Here is a 19,928-nt window from a genome sequence, read left to right on the forward strand (position 1 = left end):
ATGAAATCCCACATGGCTTACACCTTCTGTAAAAAGGGCAATACATGACAAAAAAAAAAAAGGGCATTTACAAAAAATACAAATCTGAGGGTACAGCTGTAGCCTTTTTAAATTTTAAAGAGCTTAATAAAACAGCAAAAGTACAAAATGAAAAGGATAGCAAGGATAGCAAAACAAATCCCCAAAAATTCTTCAAGTTTGTAAATGCAAAAAAGCTAAGCTCTGAACATGCAAGTCCCTTAGAGAGTGGTAATGGGGAGTTGGTAACAGGGGATTAAGATAAGGCGGAGTTACTAAATGGGTTCTTCAGCTCTGTATATACAACAGAAGACAGAGCAGCTGATATAGCCGGTGCCAGTGCTGTTAATATATCAGTTGATATACTGAATTGGATGAATGTAGATATGGTCCAAGATAAATAAAATAAATGTGCACAAGTCCCCGGGACCAGATGGGTTACACCCTAGTGTTCTTAAAGAGCTTAGTTCAGTTATTTCTGTCCCCCTCTTAATAATATTTAGAGATTCTCTAGTGACTGGTATAGTGCCAAGGGACTGGCACAGGGCAAATATGGTGCCTATTTTCAAAAAGGGCTCTAGGTCTTCCCCGGGGCAATTATAGACTAGTAAGCTTAAACATCAACATGGGGAACATTTTTGAGGGGCTATTGAGGACAGGATTATGTGACCAAAAAATAGTATTAAGTGACAGCCAGCATGGTTTTATTAAGAACAGAAGCTGTCAAACCAACCCGATTTGTTTTTATGAAGAAGAGGTGAGCAGAAGCCTAGACAGAGGGGCCGCTGTGGATATAGTGATTTTGGACTTTGCAAAGGCATTTGTCACTGTCCCTCATAGACATCTAATGGGTAAATTAAGGACTATAGGTTTAGAAAGTATATTTTGTAATTGGATTGGGAATTGGCTCAAGGACCGTATCCAGAGAGTTGTGGTCAATGATTCCTACTCTGAACGGTCCCCGGTTATAAGTGGTGTACCCCAGGGTTCCGTGCCGGGACCATTATTATTCAACTTATTTATTAATAGATATAGAGGATGGGATTAATAGCACGATTTCTATTTTTGCAGATGACACCAAGCTACATAGTATTGTTCAGTCTATGGAAGATGTTCGTAAATTACAAGTGGATTTGAACCCACTAAGCGTTTGGGCATCCAGTTGGCAAATGAAGTTTAATGTAGATAAATGTAAAGTTATGCACCTGGGTACGAACAACCTGCATGCATGCATCATATGTCCTAGGGGGAGCTACACTGGTGGAGTCACTTGTTTAGAAGAATCTGGGTGTACTTGTAAATCATAAACTCAATAACAGCATGCAGTGTCAATCAGCTGCTTCAAAGGCCAGCAGGATATTGTCATGTATTAAAAGAGGCATAGACTTGCAGGACAGGGATGTAATATTACCACTTTACAAAGCATTAGTGAGGCCTCATCTAGAATATGCAGTTCAGTTCTGGGCTCCAGTTCATAGAAAGGATGCCCTGGAGTTGGAAAAAATACAAAGAAGAGCAACGAAGCTAATAAGGGGCCTGGAGAATCTAAGTCATGAGGAAAGATTAAAATAACTAAACCTATTTAGCCTTGAAAAAAAGACGACTAAGGGGGGACATGATTAACTTATTTAAATATATTAATGGCACATATAAAAAATATGGTGAAATCTTGTTCCATGTAAAACCCCCACAAAAAACAAGGGGGCACTCCCTCATGCTGGAAAAAGAAAGGTTCAACCTGCAGAGGCAACATGCCTTCTTTACTGTGAGAACTGTGAATCTATAGAATAGCCTACCGCAGGAGCTGGTCACAGCAGGGACAGTAGATGGCTTTAAAAAAAGGGTTAGATAATTTCCTAGAACAAAAAATATTAGCCGCTATGTGTAGAAATGTTTACCTTCCCTTGGTTGAACTAGATGTACATGTGTCTTTTTTCAACCGTACTATGTAACTATTTCATATTGGAAATTGCATGTGCAAAAAGCTTGATGTTACACACACACACAGTATATAGCCTAAAAATCACATGTAAGGCCCCATGCACACGACCGTAGTGCATGGGGCATGTCCTATTTATTGCTTTTTACGGACCATGCTTCCATACCTTATATGGGAGCACGGATCACAAATGCGGGTGGCTGTCCGCGGCCGGCCGTGCCCGTAATCACTGGTCACTTATGCAATAGTTATCAAAATAGGTTTTTTTTTTCTCACACAATTAGGTTACATGAACCACAACGTTTAAACTGGAATATATAAATTCTTATGCTCGAACACTGCTGAAGTAAAATGCTAAGGCAGAAAAAAACAAGATCGCCCTGTGTGAAAGCAGTCTTAAAGGGGTTGTCCAGAATAGAAAAACATAGCCACTTTCTTACAAAGACAGTGCCACACCTAACCACAGGTTATGTGAAGTATTGAAAAGCAGCCTCACTTTAAAGAGGCTCTGTCACCACATTATAAGTGTCCTATCTCCTACATAAGGAGATCGGCGCTATAAGGGCAGATTTACACGAACGTGTGCGTTTTCCACAGCCGCTATCATTATGACACTCCGTTTGGATGTTTGTAAACAGAAAAGCACGTAGTGCTTTGGTTTACATTCATTCTTTTACTGCTGTTGCGCGAATAACGCGCGTCCCACGGAAGTGCTTCCGTGTGGTGCGCGTGATTTTCACGCACCCATTGACTTCAATGGGTGTGCGTGATGCGCGAAAAACGCCGAAATATAGAACATGTCGCGAGTTTTACACAGCGGACTCACCCTGCGCAAAACTCACGGACAGTCTGCACTGCCCCATAGACTTGCATAGGTCCGTGCGACCCGCGTGAAAACCACGCGGGTTGCACGGACGTATAGCACGTTCGTGTAAATCCGCCCTAATCTAGGTGACAGCAGTGCTTTTTATTTAAAAAAAACAACTATCTGTTTTCACCACTTTATTAGCGATTTTAGATTTATGCTAATGGGTTTCTTAATGCCCAAGTGAGCGTTGTACAGAGGAGTGTATGATGCTGACCAACCAGCGTCATGCACTCCTCTCCATTCATTTACTCAGCACATAGGGATCCTGCTAGATCACTATGTGCTGTCTTATACTAACACATTAACAATACTGAAGTGTTTAGACAGTGAAGACATGCCACGGGATGTCCATTCACAATCTCTGCACTTCGTTACTCTGTCTGTGGTAGTTACAGCAGACGAAGCGTGATCTCGCGAGATTATGCTGTAAATGACAGGTTACAACGAGATCACGCTTCCTCTGCTGTAACTACCATAGAAACAGTAACGAAGTGCAGAGATTGTGAATAGACATTCCGTGGAATGTCTATTCACTGTCTAAACACTTCAGTATCGTTAATGTGTTAGTATAAGACAGCACATAGTGATCTAAAAGGATCCCTATGCGCTGAGTAAATGAATGGAGAGGAGTGCATGAGGCCGATTGGTCAGCGTCATACATTCCTCTGTACAACGCCCACTTGGTCTAAAGTAAAAACACGCCCACTTGGGCATTAAGCAACTCATTAGCATAAATCTAAAAATCGCTAATAAAGTGGTGAAAATAGATCGGTTTTTTTAAAATAAAAAGCATTACAGTCAACTACATTATATCGCCCATCTCCTTATGTAGGAGACAGGACACTTATGTGGTGACAGAGCCTCTTTAATGGAACAGATGCAAAACAAGATAACCTATGGACAGGTGTGGTGCAGTTTTTGGAAGAAGGCAGCAATATTTTTTTAATGCTTGACAACCCTTTAACCTCTCTCAAACGCCACTTGGTAACTTCAAAAACCCATATTGGATGACGAAGATAGGTATTTCTTTTAAAAAAAAATGTATTGTCCACTGGTTCCATAAATGGTAAAGAATTGGATTAGACTGGAACTCAGAATTGCCCTTTCTGAAGACTTTGGCTGGAGTCACACGTCATTTTTATGGAGGGGATCCAAATACAAAAAAAATAAATATATAAAAAAATAAATAAAAATACCATAAAAAAGGAAGAACTGATATGGCTCCTCTTTAGTATCCACTTCTGTGTTTGACTCAAAAAAACTGCTACAAAAACTTGGTGTGATAGAATGTGTGAAAGCTACCTAAAGCTGAAGTTTATGCAATATTAAAAGCCACAACTAAAGAGAAACAGAATCTTTCCTACATACCTCCCCTCACTTTGTAATCCACATCCGACATAGGCTTAAAAAAACTGCATCAATATGACAGGTGTGAAAACACCCCAAGCCCTTTTCAGTTTTAATTTGACTTTATTACCCAAAATGACGCAGAAGTGAAAGAACACATTAAGGGTACCCTTACGGGCCGTGTAAATGTGCGCCGATCAATGAGATAGTTCGTTGATCGGTGCTCATATGGGGACAAGCCCTTGTTACTAAAATCCATCGTCCCCATACATTTCCATAATGTCGGCAGCACATCTACCTGTTTACACAGGGAGATGTGCTACCGACAACGATAATATTTTCTGCTACATAAATGATGCGATCAGCCAATGAACGCTCGTTTGCCTGATAATTGGCCCATGTAACAGAGCCTTAAGACAAGGGTCACCCTAAGGGTATGTGCACACAACCTCTTTTTAGACGTAATGGAGGCGTTTTACGCCTTGAATTACGCCTGAAAAACGCCCCGTATATGCCTACAAACAACTGCCCATTGCTTTCAATGAGAATTACAATGTTATGTTCCCACGAGCCTTTATTTTACGCTTCAGTCAAAAAACGGAGCATAAAAAGACGCTCCGTAAAAAGTAGTAGCATGTCACTTCTTGAGGCATTTTTTGGAGCTGATTTACCATTGAACACCTGAAAACGCCTCAAAAAAAGTCTGAAAAGAAGCCTCAAAAGAAGATCCAAATTTCATGCTCCGCTTCAAAAACACCTGAAAATCAGAGGCCGTTTTCTCCGAAATCAGCTCCGTATTTTTCAGACATTTTTTGTTAAGTGTGTTAACATACCCTAAATATTTATCTTTGTATAATCAGAAGAGAGCATATTGTAGTTTGCGCCCAACTTTATCCCCCACACTTAATTTATATTGGAATACAACTTAAAGGGATCCTGTCATCAACATCTTACCTGTTAAACTCACCTGACCCCTCGATGGCCGCAGCTGTCCAGAGTTCGTTCCTGTTCTCTTCTTTCCTGAAGTCCTCCTCTGTCGGTAAATGTAGTCGTTTAAACTCTTCCCTCCTTTTATGGTAATTATTTTTCCCCCTGGGACCCAGCTTCTTAACCCCGCTCACCACCGCCACCTGTCCGGCCCTGACTGGCTAAGGAGCTGTCAATCAAAAAGAAGGAGGTGGAGTCCACTCTGAGACGCTGGAGGAATGAAAACCGGACTCTTTTCAGATGAAGATTTGACTCTTTTCTGCTCATTTGCATACGGTGTTGGACCACTGAGAAACGGAATACTAAAGCTACAGAGCTTACTTAGAACATATTTATAGCTTAGATGACAATGATTTTTCACCCACTTTCACCAGGTATTGCTGGCTTTATAGCTAAAATGCTGGTGACAGGTTCCCTTTAAAATCGAAAGGAAATTTTTTTTTTCCCCTAAATTAAAGCATACCTATCTTTTCAGAATAAGCGGTCATGTGTGTACACGAGGATTAACAGCCATACTAGGATTTATATCCTGCATTATTTAGCAGTTTTTCCCTCTGCAAGATCTAATTCTCAGTTCTCTGAGCTAGTGTGCAGAGCCTAACAGCTATCATGTCTTCTAACACACACACACACACACACACACACACACACGCACACACACTATGGATAAAACAACTTAATTGTAACAGTAAGTACATTACAAAGTTGCTCTATATCAGGTATACGATTAATTAGCATAACGTTTATTTGAAAAGTTAGTGAAGCCCAAGATGAGCATTTCTCTAAAACGGTAGCAGTTTGTGTCAATGGCATCACTGGTCATGTATAAATATGTTCATAAAGAGCATATTTAGGCAGCTACCAATGGAGTTTAAAAAAAACCCTGTTAAAATTATTATATAGGATTTAGTTTATATTTCAGGAAACTTCAAGAGGTCCTCCCATCTTGGACATTTATGGCATACACACAGGATATGCCATAAATGCCTGATAGTTGCGGGTCCTACATCTATCTTTAGAACAATGCGCCCTGACCCCCGTCCTACCTTGTCTGGCTCCCACTGCTACCCGGCCACTGTATGACAGTGGGCAAGGGTTGGGAGTACGGAAACAGTCTAGCTGTTTTCGTAACTCCTATAGAAGTGAATAGGAGTTCCAGAAACCGTGTAGAATGGCGAGCTACTTTGTTTCCGTAGCTCCTGAGTTCCAGAAACAGCATAGCAGTTATTTCCATACTTCTGACAACATTGTCCGACAGCAGGAGGCAGACAAGGTAGGACCGGTGTCAGGGGATCTCATTCTAGAGACAGGTGGAAATCTCAGAAGTGGGACCCGCATTTATTTTTTAGCACATCCTGTAATTATACCATAAAATGTCCATGATGGGAAACCCCCTTAAAAAAATCCTACCCAGACCAAATAAAAAAAATTCACACCTACTTCCCACAGTTCATACACCTCCTTCTTCAGATCATCGGGTAATAGCTTAGACAAATGCTTCATAGCATCCTAAAGGGAAGAAAGAAAAATCTAACTAAAATTACGCTATGTACAATTTCAAATCTCCTTATTATCAAACTATTAGGTTGCAACAACAAAGCTGGAGGATATAGCAAGAACGGGATCATACCAATTAGGGGCCTGTTCACATCTGCGTTGGAGGCTCCACTGGGGGACTCTGTCCCAGATCCGTGCGGAAACAATAGCGAAGTAATGCTATGCTATTGTTTTACCTGTAAAACCACAGACGCCCTGATGGAAACCGGACGGAACCCATTAAAGTCAGATGTAGCAGAAAGACGAAAACGGCAACGTAGGTGTGAATCAAGCCATACGACTTGATTACATCCTCCTCCCTCATCATGCCCACAACTCCCAGAAAAGTCAAGGAGTAATTTTCTGACTTCATTTTCTTTATGCCTAGGTGAAGCAAATCTCTGGAACAGCTGTTGCAGCAGCTCAAACAAGATGGCTGCTACCATAATCATGTAAAGAAAAATGAACGGTTATCTGATGTATAAGTTATGCATTTTCTAATAAACCTCTTGTGCCAATCCTCATGGGTTTCAATATCTCTACTTGTAGTCTTTGAATGGGAACCTTCATGGTTTACGCCTAGAAGATGAAAAACTGCCTTAGTTATGTGACGCTCCCACTTCATCCTCCCAGGTTCATATTCAGCGACTACAGCAGAGATCTAGAAACATATGAAGAAATGATACACTAAGTATACAAAGAAAGCTGAATATGTTTTCATGAATCATGGTGACCTTACTTTTGGATTCTTGAGATCGATGTTACCCACAACTGTTCTTCCATATGAAAACATTGAGGTCACAGTAACCCATGATTTTTCCTTGTAGAGTTGCTGTGGAGCTTTAGCCTTACACAACAAGTATGCCAAAACTAGAATACCCGTTAGGCCCCCTGGACACAGCAGATTTTCTGTCCGGATTTGCGGGCAAAAAATCTGCAGCAGAAAACTAGGCAAGTGGATGAGATTTAAAAATATCTCACGCACATGATGCTGAACATTTTTTGTACAGAAGTCAACAACCTACTCGTTCTGGATGTTCACTGCGGATTCCACTTTTTTCAATGATGGGGCGAAATCTATCATGAAAACCACTTCCAGATTTTGCTGCTGTGGAGTTCACCCGCTTTACATTGAAAAGAGTAAAATCCTCTGTGAACATCCACAATAGCATGAGCATGCTGCGGATTTCTGTGTGGAAGAAGTTCAGCCGCTTCTGGAAGTTTTTGTTTTTTTTAAACTCAACCGCTTGCCTGCAGCAGTTTCCCACCCCGCAAATCCAGACGGGAATTCCAAAACAAAATTTGCTATTGTAACTTGAACAGTTCAATATCACATATTAACAAAACTATTATGTAGCAGCCAAGAGATACAGCTTTAGCTTTCCACATTACTGATAGAAAAAAGCAATGGTTCTGTACCTCTTGTCCCTAACAACCGAGCGTCCCATATTGTGAAGCATCTGCTTATCAGAGCTGTAAAGGCTGTCGGGTCCAGAAGCACCAGCAAGCAAGAACTAACTCCGCTTCCAATACTGGTGGCAGTCAAGAAGAAACAGGATGCAAAGCTTTATTCTTTGAAATTAATATATTCATTCATTTACAGAACATAAAACACACAGCTTGAATTAAACAACCATAGAGGCAGCTGAAAAGATTTTCCTCTGGGACAGTGTCTACAATTTGGTTTTCTCCCCTTCAAAAGATTTTCTTAGATTTTGATACATAATTGTGCAGAAACAACAATAGGGCAACATGACGAAGATTTTTGGAAATATACTGTATGAATAACAGTGAATCCTCTCCAGAACACAACCCCCCGCACACTTTACATTAAGACCCCTTTAAGACACGTTTTCACAGCAATATTGGGTGGTAAGGCCATTTTACACAGGCCAATCATCAGGCAACCGCTCGTTCATAGAACGCTTGTTGACGATAATTGCTCCGTGTAAACAGGGCAGCGATCAGTTGATGAACGAGCTTGTTTACCTGCTGATCGTATCGTGTTAATTAAGTCAAATATTATCATTGTCGTCAGCACATCTCCCTGTGTATGGGGACGAGCGATCGTAGTAACAAGCGCTCGTCCCCATACCAGCTCCTTGTGAAAGGAGCAAACGAGCGCCAATCAACGAGCCGTCTCGTTGATCAGCGCTGGTTTACACGGCCCAGGACAGGCCGTGTAAGAGGACCTGTAGTCTCAGAGGTTTCACTGAATTTGAAATGAATGCACATGGCTGAGGTTGTAAAGCCGCTTACCTTTTCTTGCCTGTGTTTTTCCTCCTTGGAGATGTTGTCAGCAGGAGCTATGTCCCCCACAATGCACTCAGCCATGTCATGCACAAGAGCAAGCTTTATACACCTAAGAGAAATAGAAATAAGAATGAAGAACACCCATATCCCTTCCCTTTCTCCCATCCCCTGGCTATAGTATACGCCATACTCCAGCTGTGTTACGACTATAACCAAGGAAAAGTTCTTTAATCTTGAATGACAGAAAAGGTGCTGTCTGTACTAGCGCAAGTGTTATATCAGAGATAGACCTTGGTGCTAGGCAGTGCTGCATGTATACTAGGGTTGATCCTTTTCTGTATGCGAAGGATCACTAAATGTCCAGATTTTTCCCACAGCAGTTTCCATGGATGCCATTTACAATGTATGCAACAGGTCTATAAGAAGTCGTTATGGACAGACATGCGTACGGACAGAACAATTCTACAACGATAGGAGAGCATTTCCCCTTAAACTGAAAAAAAATACACAAAACTGGCGTTCTCTCTGGGTGGTGCGTGACAAGTTCTTTTATCATGAACTGTCCATTGCAGAAATATACTAAACAATGCTTATAACCTTTATCCGCAGTGTCAGATAAAATATTCTATACAGGTCTCCTACTACATCAGTCACCCCAGCAGATCATGACTTGTGGAGATCTCATAAAGAAACCAGTTTGTGGAACTACATGATGTACTAACAATATCATCATCTACATAATACTAAGGAACCTCAAATACCCCAATGACCCGTTGGGTGAGTAGAGTTGGAAAACACTGTCCTACTTGTTTGACAGATGGTGGATGGCATCCACTAATGACTGCGATTACAGATAGCACAGGGGTTGTCACTCAGCTTCCCATGGACGGCGAACAGAGCCAAGTATGGTGGCGGCAGTGGCGGACTGAGTGAGGCCGGTGTGTGCCGACCCAAGAGTGAAGCAGTCCAGTCACATGACGTGAGGTCAGGTGACCGGACTGGTCCACTCCTGTCACAGCACGTCCCGACCTCACTCTGACCGCCGCCATGTCAGTCCCTTCTCGTCTCTGTCCGCCCTACTCACGCACATTTAGGAGCAGAAGAGCAGACAGAGCAAATTATGGCGGCGGCGGTATGAGTGAGGTCGGTGCGTGCCAGCCTAAGAGTGGACCAGTCCGGTCACCAGACCCAAGTCAGTGACGTGAAGTCAGGTGACTGGACCACTCCCGTCACAGCACGCCCTGACCTCACTGACCACCGCCGTGTCATTTACACCTTGGCTCCTTCTGCCCGCCCTACTTACTCGAGGTGAGGTCCAGGTGACTTAAAGGGGCTTTTTTCATCAAGGACATTTATGATATATCCACAGGATGTGTCATAAATGTCCGATAGATCTGGGACCCAGAGGTGAGACCCGCATCTATCTCTAGAATGGGGCCCCTAAACACCTGAAGCTTGTGATTTTCAACCACGAAGAAGAAAACAACGTAGCTCACTGAGCTACGCCGTCTCCGTAAGTCCCATAGAACTGAATTGTAGTTACGGAAACAGCGTAACTTGCATGCTACGCTGCTTCCGTAACTGCCATTCTCTACTATGGGAGTTCTGGAAACAGTGCAGCTCAGCGAGCTACGCTGTTTTCTTCTTCATGGTCGGAAATCAGCCGGAATACAGAAAGGTAGGACAGGGTTTAGGAAGCCCCGTTCCAGAGATCGGTGCGGCTCCCAGAAGTGGGACCCACATCTATCTGACATTTATGACATATCCTGTGGATATGTCATAAATGTCCCTGATGGGAAAACCCCTATAAGTAAGTCGGAAAAACTTACTGCTGCGAGCAGTTCTTTTCAAAACTTACCAAAGAGTCAACAGCACTCCAGACTGACTGACACATCAATATCGGCTAACATCACACACCTCACCAAAGAGAAGCCGTTCCAGGCATCACATTTGGGGTGAGTTAATTACATGTTTGACCATATATAGCAGGCTCATTTTTAAGTTGATAATTTTGTATGGCCCACAAATGATGTTCTAATTTTCCAAATGGCCCTTGGCAGAAAAAAAGGTTCCCACCCCTGCTATAGATGCTTAGGGTTTATGGAAAGCTAAGTTACAGTGCAAGGCAGGTTGCTTATGATAGCAATGTATCACTGTGAGAACTGTATAAGATGTTAGTCAGTCTCACATCTCCCAAAGTCCAAGCCTAATGACTATCGTTTGTGTGCTTTGTACACAGAGAGACACGAAATAAAACGTATGATCGTAAAATGCACAAAATTTGTCTACCAAAAAAATAAATAATTTTTTAAAAATAAAGAGGATGGTGTTAAAGAGACTGTCACCACATTATAAGTGTCCTGTCTCCTACATAAGGAGATGGGCGCTGTAATGTAGGTGACAGCAGTGCTTTTTATTTTAAAAAACGCTCTTTTTTCACAACGTTAGGAGCGATTTTGGTTTATGCTAATGAGCTTTCTTAATGCCCAAGTGGGCGTACTTTTACTTTCGACCAAGTGGGCGTTGTACAGAGGAGTGCATGACACTGACCAATCGGCATCATGCACTCCTCTCCATTCATTTACACTGCACTAGCGATATAGTTATATCACTATGTGCAGCCTCATTCACAAGCCCTAACATTACTACAGTGTCCTGATAATGAATACACATGACCATCCAGCCTGGACGTCATGTGTACTCAGAATCCTGACACTTCTGACGAGATTTGGTTTCACTTGCCGGAATCTCACAAAAAAAGAGTCAGAAGTGTCAGGATTGTGAGTACACATGACGTCGAGGCTGGATGGTCATGTGTATTCATTATCAGGACACTGTAGTAATGTTAGGGCTTGTGTATGAGGCTGCACATAGCGATATATCTATATCGCTAGTGCAGTGTAAATGAATGGAGAGGAGTGCATGATGCCGATTGGTCAGCGTCATGCACTCCTCTGTACAACGCCCACTTGGTCGAAAGTAAAAGTACGCCCACTTGGGCATTAAGAAAGCTCATTAGCATAAACCAAAATCGCTCCTAACTTTGTGAAAAAAGATCGTTTTTTTAAATAAAAAGCATTACTGTCACCTACATTACAGCGCCCATCTCCTTATATAGGAGACAGGACACTTATAATGTGGTGACAGAGCCTCTTTAAAATGACTCAGAGTTAGAGAGCATTTTTACAAGGAATTAAAAAAGTTACATAATCGTCAAACATTGTTACACTGTGCCCTTTTCCTATAGTCACGTTTGGAAATAGGAAGACCGTTATAAATAAGAAACAGCTTGATAGAAATTTTAAAAACTTGAGGGAAGAGAAAATCTCAAGGTCTTATTGGGGATTTTTTTTTTTTGGTGTGTAAATTTAAGTATAAATACCCCTTAAGCATAAGACATCGAACGGATGCTAGATTTCAAAACAACCCCTTTTTACAAAGAAGTCAGTCTAGTAATAGACAATATTAGCTGAAGTTGCATCTTGCCACCGAGCCAACTGAACAGCTAACCATGTAACAGGTGACCAGGTTAAGACAACCAGGTTGGGGGAAATATTAGTAGCACTCCACTCTCGTTAACAAAGGGGCATCCTAAGCGGGGAATCCCAGTCTACTATGTCCATATGCTCCAATAGGCCATATGGACAGCACTTGCCTTGAGACAAACCTAGTAAGCTAGACCATGGCATTCCCTACCTCATGGCCGATTCCCCACTGATATGCAGTCTGAGTAGGAATGCTATTTTATTAGAGCAAGGGGTAAGCAGATGTCAGATGGCTGTGGCACCGCTTAGTCATCAATAGTGCTTACATTAGTAATAAAATCGACTCAATCGCCTGCACATATAGTGCAAGACAAATTACAATGCAATACCTATCCTTATTTAGTTTCTGGTCTTCTGTTAGCATTGCCATAACTGCCATCCTATACATATGATCGGACACGCTCTCTGGCTTCTCCACTTCGCGGTATACCCATCCTGTTCTTGGGACCCTCTGCAAAACAAAAATAGAACAGTTATTTCTGGAATTACAAAAATGGACTAGCAGCAGTATCAAAAGAACACTGGCTCCAGCAATTCCCGCTACTGAAGTCATGAGCATGTATTTCTTGTTGTGGTATACAGGTAGCAGCCCGGGAGATTGTGTAAAGGCGCTGCTGCAGGGGAAATACCTGGATGGCGGCTGATGAAGGATGGACCGGATTGCCCCAGAGGCCGCATTCTGAAAGAGGTTGTCACTGATAAGGCCGTCTCTATAAGACTAGAGAACCATAAGGAAAGGCCAGAACTAGGTCTTCCATAAGTAAATAAAAGCTTCTGAAAATCTGATTAGCGCATTGTCACTTTTATTAACCACTTAATGACCTCGCATACACCGCTTCATGGCGGTCATTAACCAGTTCAGGACCGGGCTATTTTGCGCCTTCAGGACCAGACACCGTTTAGCCATTTTTAGCACGTGTTAGTTAAATGGCTATAACTTTTTTATTTGTTGGGCTAACGACGTGATTTTTGCGACGTTTTTTCCGTAAACCATGCAGGTTTCTTTTTTTATCGTTTTTATACACGATTTTAGAATTTTTATTCATAAAGTTTGAAAATAATAGTAAAAAAATAAGCTTTTTTACGTTTCAGCTATTTTTTTTTGGTAATAACATAGTTTTACCCTAAAATAGACCTTTTATTTGTGATCGTCATTGTCTACCGTAAATTTTAATATATTACATGTCTATATTATGGTAATTGGGTCAGCGCTAGCGTTACAACAATGATTGGCGGGGGGGAATGGTTTTTTTGGGGTGGGTATTTATTATTTAATTTTTTTTTGCACTTTACTATTTTTTTTATTACTATGGTCTGTCCCCCAAAGGTCAAAAAAGACTTTTGGGGAACTTTATATATATTTTTTCTTTCTTTTACACTGTAACTGGGGCTGCACAGCAGCCCCAGTTACAGGGGAAATCAGCCCTCTCATAGTGACGATTGTCACTAATAGGGCTGTGCTGGGTCTAGTAAGACCCAGCAGCAGTCTGTCAGTAATGGCACCCGGCGATCATGTGACCAGTCAAATGATCACGGGAGGAATAGAGACAGCGGCGCGGCCGTTGCCTCTATTCATATACACAGCGTTCATTGAGCGCTGTGTACAAGTCATCAGAGAAGACAGAAGCAGCGAAAGCGGCTTCTATCCTCTCCTCAGGGTCCCTGGCAGTCACTGACAGCCGGAGACCCGACATTCAGCTGCCCGATCGCGCGGGCAGCAAGTTAAAACCCGAGCCGTAAAAAGTCTATGGCTCTGGTTTTAAGGACCCTGACCGCTGGCCGTAAAAATACAGCCCGCGGTCGGGAACCAGTTAAGAGTACTTAATGACCACAGTGGTGTGGTGTGAAAACGCGGCGCTTTGAGAAGTCCAGCACAGGTGTCCTGTGCCAACTAGAGTGATTATCACGCTGTCTAACGACAGCCAAGCTCCTGCACTAACAGGCGGGATTCAAGTGAGCCTCGATCCTGTCCGTTTACCCTCTTAGATGCCACGGTTAATAGTGACACTGGAATCCAAGTGGTTTCGGAGGAAGGAGGGGTCCCTCTTTCACTCCATCAGCACCCCCCTGATGTGATCGTGGGGTGCGGACGGTTTTCACAGCAGCCGGGAGCCTAACAAAGGCTACCTGGTCTGCCCCAATATAGACTGTCACAATCCCAGTGGCACTATTTGTCCACAGAACCTCAGACCACATGTCCATGTCTTTGGACAAAAGTAGTAAAAATCCTCCTTGAACTCAGCACTCAGTTGTGTGGAAGTGCTGGATTTGAATACAACACAGCATTCTATTGATCCTCTCTGTATACCAATATATCTAGCAAATCCAATCCGGCAACAGTAAAGGCCAGTTCACAATGAGTTTTTTGGCTCTGATTTTCACACAAACAGAATCCGCACAAAAAAAACAAAAAAAAACAGCCAAAAGTGCCTCCCTTGGTTTCAATGGGAGGCGGAGGTGTTTTTTTTTTCCCACGGAAACTTTTAGCCGCTCGCGGGAAAAAAAAAAAAAAAAAAAGAATGCCTTGTTCTTTCTTGCCATGGTTCCGCCTCTGACCTCCCATTAAAACCAATGGGAGGCAGAGAAAGCATTTCTCACAGCATTTTTTGCACGCGGCCCTCACAGGTCAAAATCTGCCTCAAGATTCCTTAAGAAATGTTGAGGCAGATTTTGCCCTCCATGTGAATTAGGCCTAAGGACACGCGCGTAAACTAGCACAGAATTTCATAAATCTCAGCTTGGGAGCCAAAATGTCACATGACATACATAACAAAATTCAGAGCTGTAGCAAATAAGGGGAGATTTATCAAAGAATTAACGCCGTTTTCTGGCCTAAACACATTGAAAAAAAAGCCCCTGCTTCACGTGTAGTAAAAAGTGGCCAAAACTTCACACTGAAGTCAACTTTTTTTTATCAATATTGTTGAATCTGGCACACACTGCACTCAGGGAGGCACTGGCTAATACAGAAAGTATTAATAAAAAATCTCCCAACGTTGTAGAGCCCTTATTAATTAGGTCCATTTTCTGGTTTAACTGGAGGAAGAGAACAAAATCATCCTAAATGTCATATTTATGGCGTGCCTCCCACTTCTTCCTCAAGACAATTTTACCAGTGATTATTTGCATAAGACCCTGTTCACACAGTTTTTTGGACGAGTTTTTTGACGCGGAAACCACGCCGCAAAACTCCTCAAAAACCGCCCGAAAATGCCTCCCATTGATATCAATGGGAGTTGGACAAGTTTTTTTACCGCGAGTAAAAGGCTATGTTCACACGAGGTATTTTGCAGGAGGATTTTCCTCTCCCTGCACGTCGATTTTCGCGCCGTTTTTCGCCCGCGGTCATTGAGCGCTGCGGGCATAAAACACTGCGAAATACGCCTTCTCTGCCTCCCATTGAAGTCAATGGAAGGTCAGAGGCGTAAACGCCCGAAGATCGGGCATGTCGATTTTTTTCCCCGCGAGGCAGTTTTACTGCTCGCGGGAAAAAGACGCCGACGCCTCCCATTGAAATCAATGGGAGGCGTTTTCGGGCCATTTTTGACGAGTTTTGCGACGCGGTTTCCGCGTCAAAAAACTCTGCAAAATACTCTGTGTGAACATAGCCTAAAAAGAAGCGTCATGACCCATCTTGAGGCGGTTTCCACCTCCAATACCACATTACAATCAATCAGAAAGAGGAAAAAAACGCCTCGACGAGTGTTTTGACGAGTTTTTGTCAAACCACTGTGCAAAAACTGTCTGGAGCAGTTTTTGCAGGAGGAATTTTCCTCCTGCAAAAAACTCAGTGTGAACACAGCCTTAGGCGGTGTTCACATCACTGTTGCCCTTGCATTGATGGGTTCAGTCGGAGGTTTCTGTCGGGTTAACGCCTCGACGGAAAGGTAAACAAACATCAGCTTCCGTTTCCCTCACCATTGATCTCAATGGTGATGGAAACGTTGCTAAAGGTTTCCGTTTGTGACCGTTGTGACAGGGTTACGGTTTTTTTTTTGTCCCAACCACCTGAAGACACCACAGTGCCCATGTAGATAGTGCCACAGTGCCCACTGTAGATCATGCACACATAGTACCACATATAAAGTGCCAGTGCCAACATAGAACCACAGTGTCCCCTGTAGATAGCGCCACCCCCCCTGTAGATACCTCCCCCTCCCCTGTAGATAGCGGAATCCCTCTGGCCGGGGATTCCTCATAGACGTAGCCCCTGATGTCACTGTCCATATATGGACAGTGACATCAGGAGAGCGGAATCCGCTGCCAGAGCAGGCCGGGGATTCCACACTAGGAGTAACCCCTTGACGTGACTGTCCATATATGGATAGTGACGCCGGGGGTTTCTCCAGGAGCGGTATCCCCTGCCAGAGCAGGGTCTAGCCGCCGAGGATTCCGCTCCTACCGGGAGCTACAGTGGTGTGGTACAGGGGGGGAGTGTTTGCAATCTTCAGGCAGGGGGGCACTATCTACAAGACTGGAGTCCCCGGCTAGAGATCTTACAATGTTCTGGCCGGGGATTCCATTGTTGAAATCCCTGACTTCATGGTCCTAATATTGACAGGAGTGTCAAGGGCTTCCCCAGGTTCAGCGCTGTGTGTGGGGAGTCCTCGGCTGTTTCAAGGATTGTTTGCTGAAAAATGGACGGTAAAAACGGATCCATTGACTTCTATGGTAGCCATCTGGCCGTGAAAACATCCTATTTTTTGACTTGCCAATATTCACAGGCCATGTGAATACACCCATAGAACTTCATTGTTCTGAAGACAGCCGTGTTACAGGCGCTAAAGAAAACCTGCCGTCACCTGGCCGTTTTTCAATGTCGTGTGAATGTAGCCAAACTCCTGAACTTTCTCTGCCACTTCTGAGGTATAACTTATGGCAGGTCAGATGGGGCTACATTGGAATTACAAATTGGCATACCCTAGCTCAACAGGCCAATTATAAAGAGGTTGTCCCATTAGGACAACCCCTGTCCGTATGCCCTAAAACATCATAGTCTATTACCCAGAGAGGAGAGCTAGTGTAAAATACTTCTGTACCCAGGTAACTCACAGCAGTACATAAACACTATGGTCGCAGTGACGTGTTGTCCATGACGTGACCACATAATCCAATGGTTGTAGCACTATATAGCAGGTAATAGGGGGGGGGGGGGGGGGACTTGTAACACATACTTATATAGTAAACGGTCTTCTTTTTCTTCCAGTTTCCACCATTGCTATGTCCTAGAAAACCCTTCAAAATCTAATTCTTCAGCAGAGTCAATATATGGAAATTGAAGAATATACCCGAGAGAAAATAAAACCCTTCTGATGGAAGAAACTAGTGTACTACCATTATTAGCCTATACCGTATCGCACCGGGTGTCGCAGTGCGCCCCTCATATCGCATTACGATGAATATTCTACATGGAACGGGCACTACGTTACCTTCAGCTGCCCTACAAATTTCATAAACCGCAGCAAGTTCTTCCCCGCGCTGCTACCCGAGGCGGCGACCGCCATGCTGACTGATCTGAATACAGGAAGCGGCATAGAGAAGCCGCCCCGCCCCAAATGCTCGTGAGACCAATCAGATCTCAGGCACAGAAGGACGACCGGACAAGTGAAGTGTTTTGTTGCCAGGGACTGCCCGGTGTATGGAGATAGTGGCTGTCTACCTACATGTTACGTGTGTGCCGCTTATACGGAAACATGCCAGGCGCTCTATTGTCCCAGCTGACAGCACTTTTCATAACGAGCGCAAGGAAGAGGTGGATAGGTTTTTCATAACAACCAATCAGATTTCACCTTTTATTCTCCATACGGGCTTTGAAAAATAAGACCTACAATCTGAATGGTTCTTATGGCGAATTGCTCCATTTTGCATTAGCTTGTTTTGATCGTCCTTCTTGCATAAAGTGCGCTTTTTAAAAAAAATAAAATAAAATGTATTTATGGGATTAACATTCCCTGTTAATTTCCTTTTTTTTGGCCATTGTCAGTGTTTGTATTGTTAGCCACACTCTTAAAATGGTGGACTCATAAAGACAACCCTGACTATATCCCCTACTAGGGCATATGGATGTCAAAAAAGCAGGGGCCCCTGATTGCTTGTGTAGCTATCTATTCAGAGGGGGTTGTCTTTATGAGATGGCACACAGACCTTATTCAGCCGTATTTTGCTTTTTTCAGTTGTATTTCGGAGTTCAAAACAGTCGCATTACGCTCTGAAATACGCCTTGAAAACGCCTGAAAAAAGCTTACCATTGTTTTTAATGGTTAAAGCTAGCTAGTGCGTACGAGGCATAATTTTACTCCACTGTTAAAAAAAAACAAGGCGTAAAATTACGCCTCATAAACAAGTACATGTCACTTATTGAGGTGTTTTTGAGGCAGATATAGACCATTTCCTATGGACAATGGCAAAATACTTCAAAAACGATTGGCAAATTGCCTATTCACTTGCCCGTTTTTTAACGGACTGTGTGAATGGCCCGTGAAAAAATAGGATATGTCCTATTTTTGCCCGTTTTCCCAGATCCATCAATAGACTCAAGTCTATGAGGGATCTGTGAAATCGGGGTTCCGCACGGATGCAAATCTGATTTGACACCCGTTCGTGTGAATGAGCCCTTAGGTTTAGGCTACATTCACACAACAGTGAAAAACGGGCGTGAGACGGCTGTTTTTGTAACGGCCATCATACGGCCGTTTTCAGAACAGTAGCGTTCTATGGGTGTATTCACACTGCCATTTTCTTAACTGCCCGTGAAAACTGGCCGTCAAAAAATAGGACAGCGATGTCAGGCTTTGAACTGTGGAGTCTCCGGCCAGAGCATCGCGAGATTTCTGTCCGGGGACTCCTGTATCCCTCCCCTGTAGATAGCACCCCCCTGTAGATTGCGCCCCCCCCGCATGGATGGCACCCCCCCCCCCCCAAATAGCACTGCTGTAGCTCCTTGTAGGAGTGGAATCCCCGGCCGATGCTCTGTCCAGGGGATTCCGCTACTGGAGAAGCCCCTGGTGTCACTGTCCATATATGGACTGTGACATCAGGCGCTCCCTCTAGGAGTGAAATCCCTGGCCAGAGGGATTCCACTCTTACAGGGAGCTACAGTGGCGCTATCTACAGGGGGGGGGGTGGCATTTATGGGGGGGTGCTATCTACTGGGGTGCCGCTATCTACAGGGGGTACTATCCACATGTGGGGGTGCTATCTACATGTGGAGTGCTATAGACAAGGGGGTGATGTCATTTACGGGGGGGGGGGGGTTCTTTCTACAATGGGGGGGTGCTATCTACAGGGGGGTTGGTGCTATCAAAGAGGGTGTGGCGCTATCTACATGGGCACTGTGGCACTATGGGGAGGTGACACTACAGGGGCACTATGAGGGCACTAGCACTTTATATGTTGGCACTATGTTACTTTATACGTGGGAACTGTGCAGTGGGCA

General features: G+C 43.5%; 1 protein-coding gene across 1 annotated transcript in view; it reads right to left on the reverse strand.

Moving 5' to 3' along the window:
- The window catches only part of HDDC2 (HD domain containing 2), a 29,904-nt gene extending 11,847 nt beyond the window's left edge, over nt 1–18,057 (reverse strand). Inside the window, exons 1-4 of the mRNA XM_075862320.1 lie at nt 17,923–18,057; nt 12,823–12,944; nt 8,955–9,057; nt 6,600–6,668 (exon numbers count right to left, since the gene is read on the reverse strand). Of these exons, the coding sequence (XP_075718435.1) occupies nt 6,600–6,668; nt 8,955–9,057; nt 12,823–12,944; nt 17,923–18,027 (399 nt within the window). The 5' untranslated portion in view covers nt 18,028–18,057. The remainder of the gene's footprint in view (nt 1–6,599; nt 6,669–8,954; nt 9,058–12,822; nt 12,945–17,922) is intronic.
- Nucleotides 18,058–19,928: the final 1,871 nt, after the last annotated feature.

The sequence above is a fragment of the Rhinoderma darwinii genome, chromosome 4, assembly GCF_050947455.1.
Source record: "Rhinoderma darwinii isolate aRhiDar2 chromosome 4, aRhiDar2.hap1, whole genome shotgun sequence".
Lineage (NCBI taxonomy): Eukaryota > Metazoa > Chordata > Amphibia > Anura > Rhinodermatidae > Rhinoderma > Rhinoderma darwinii.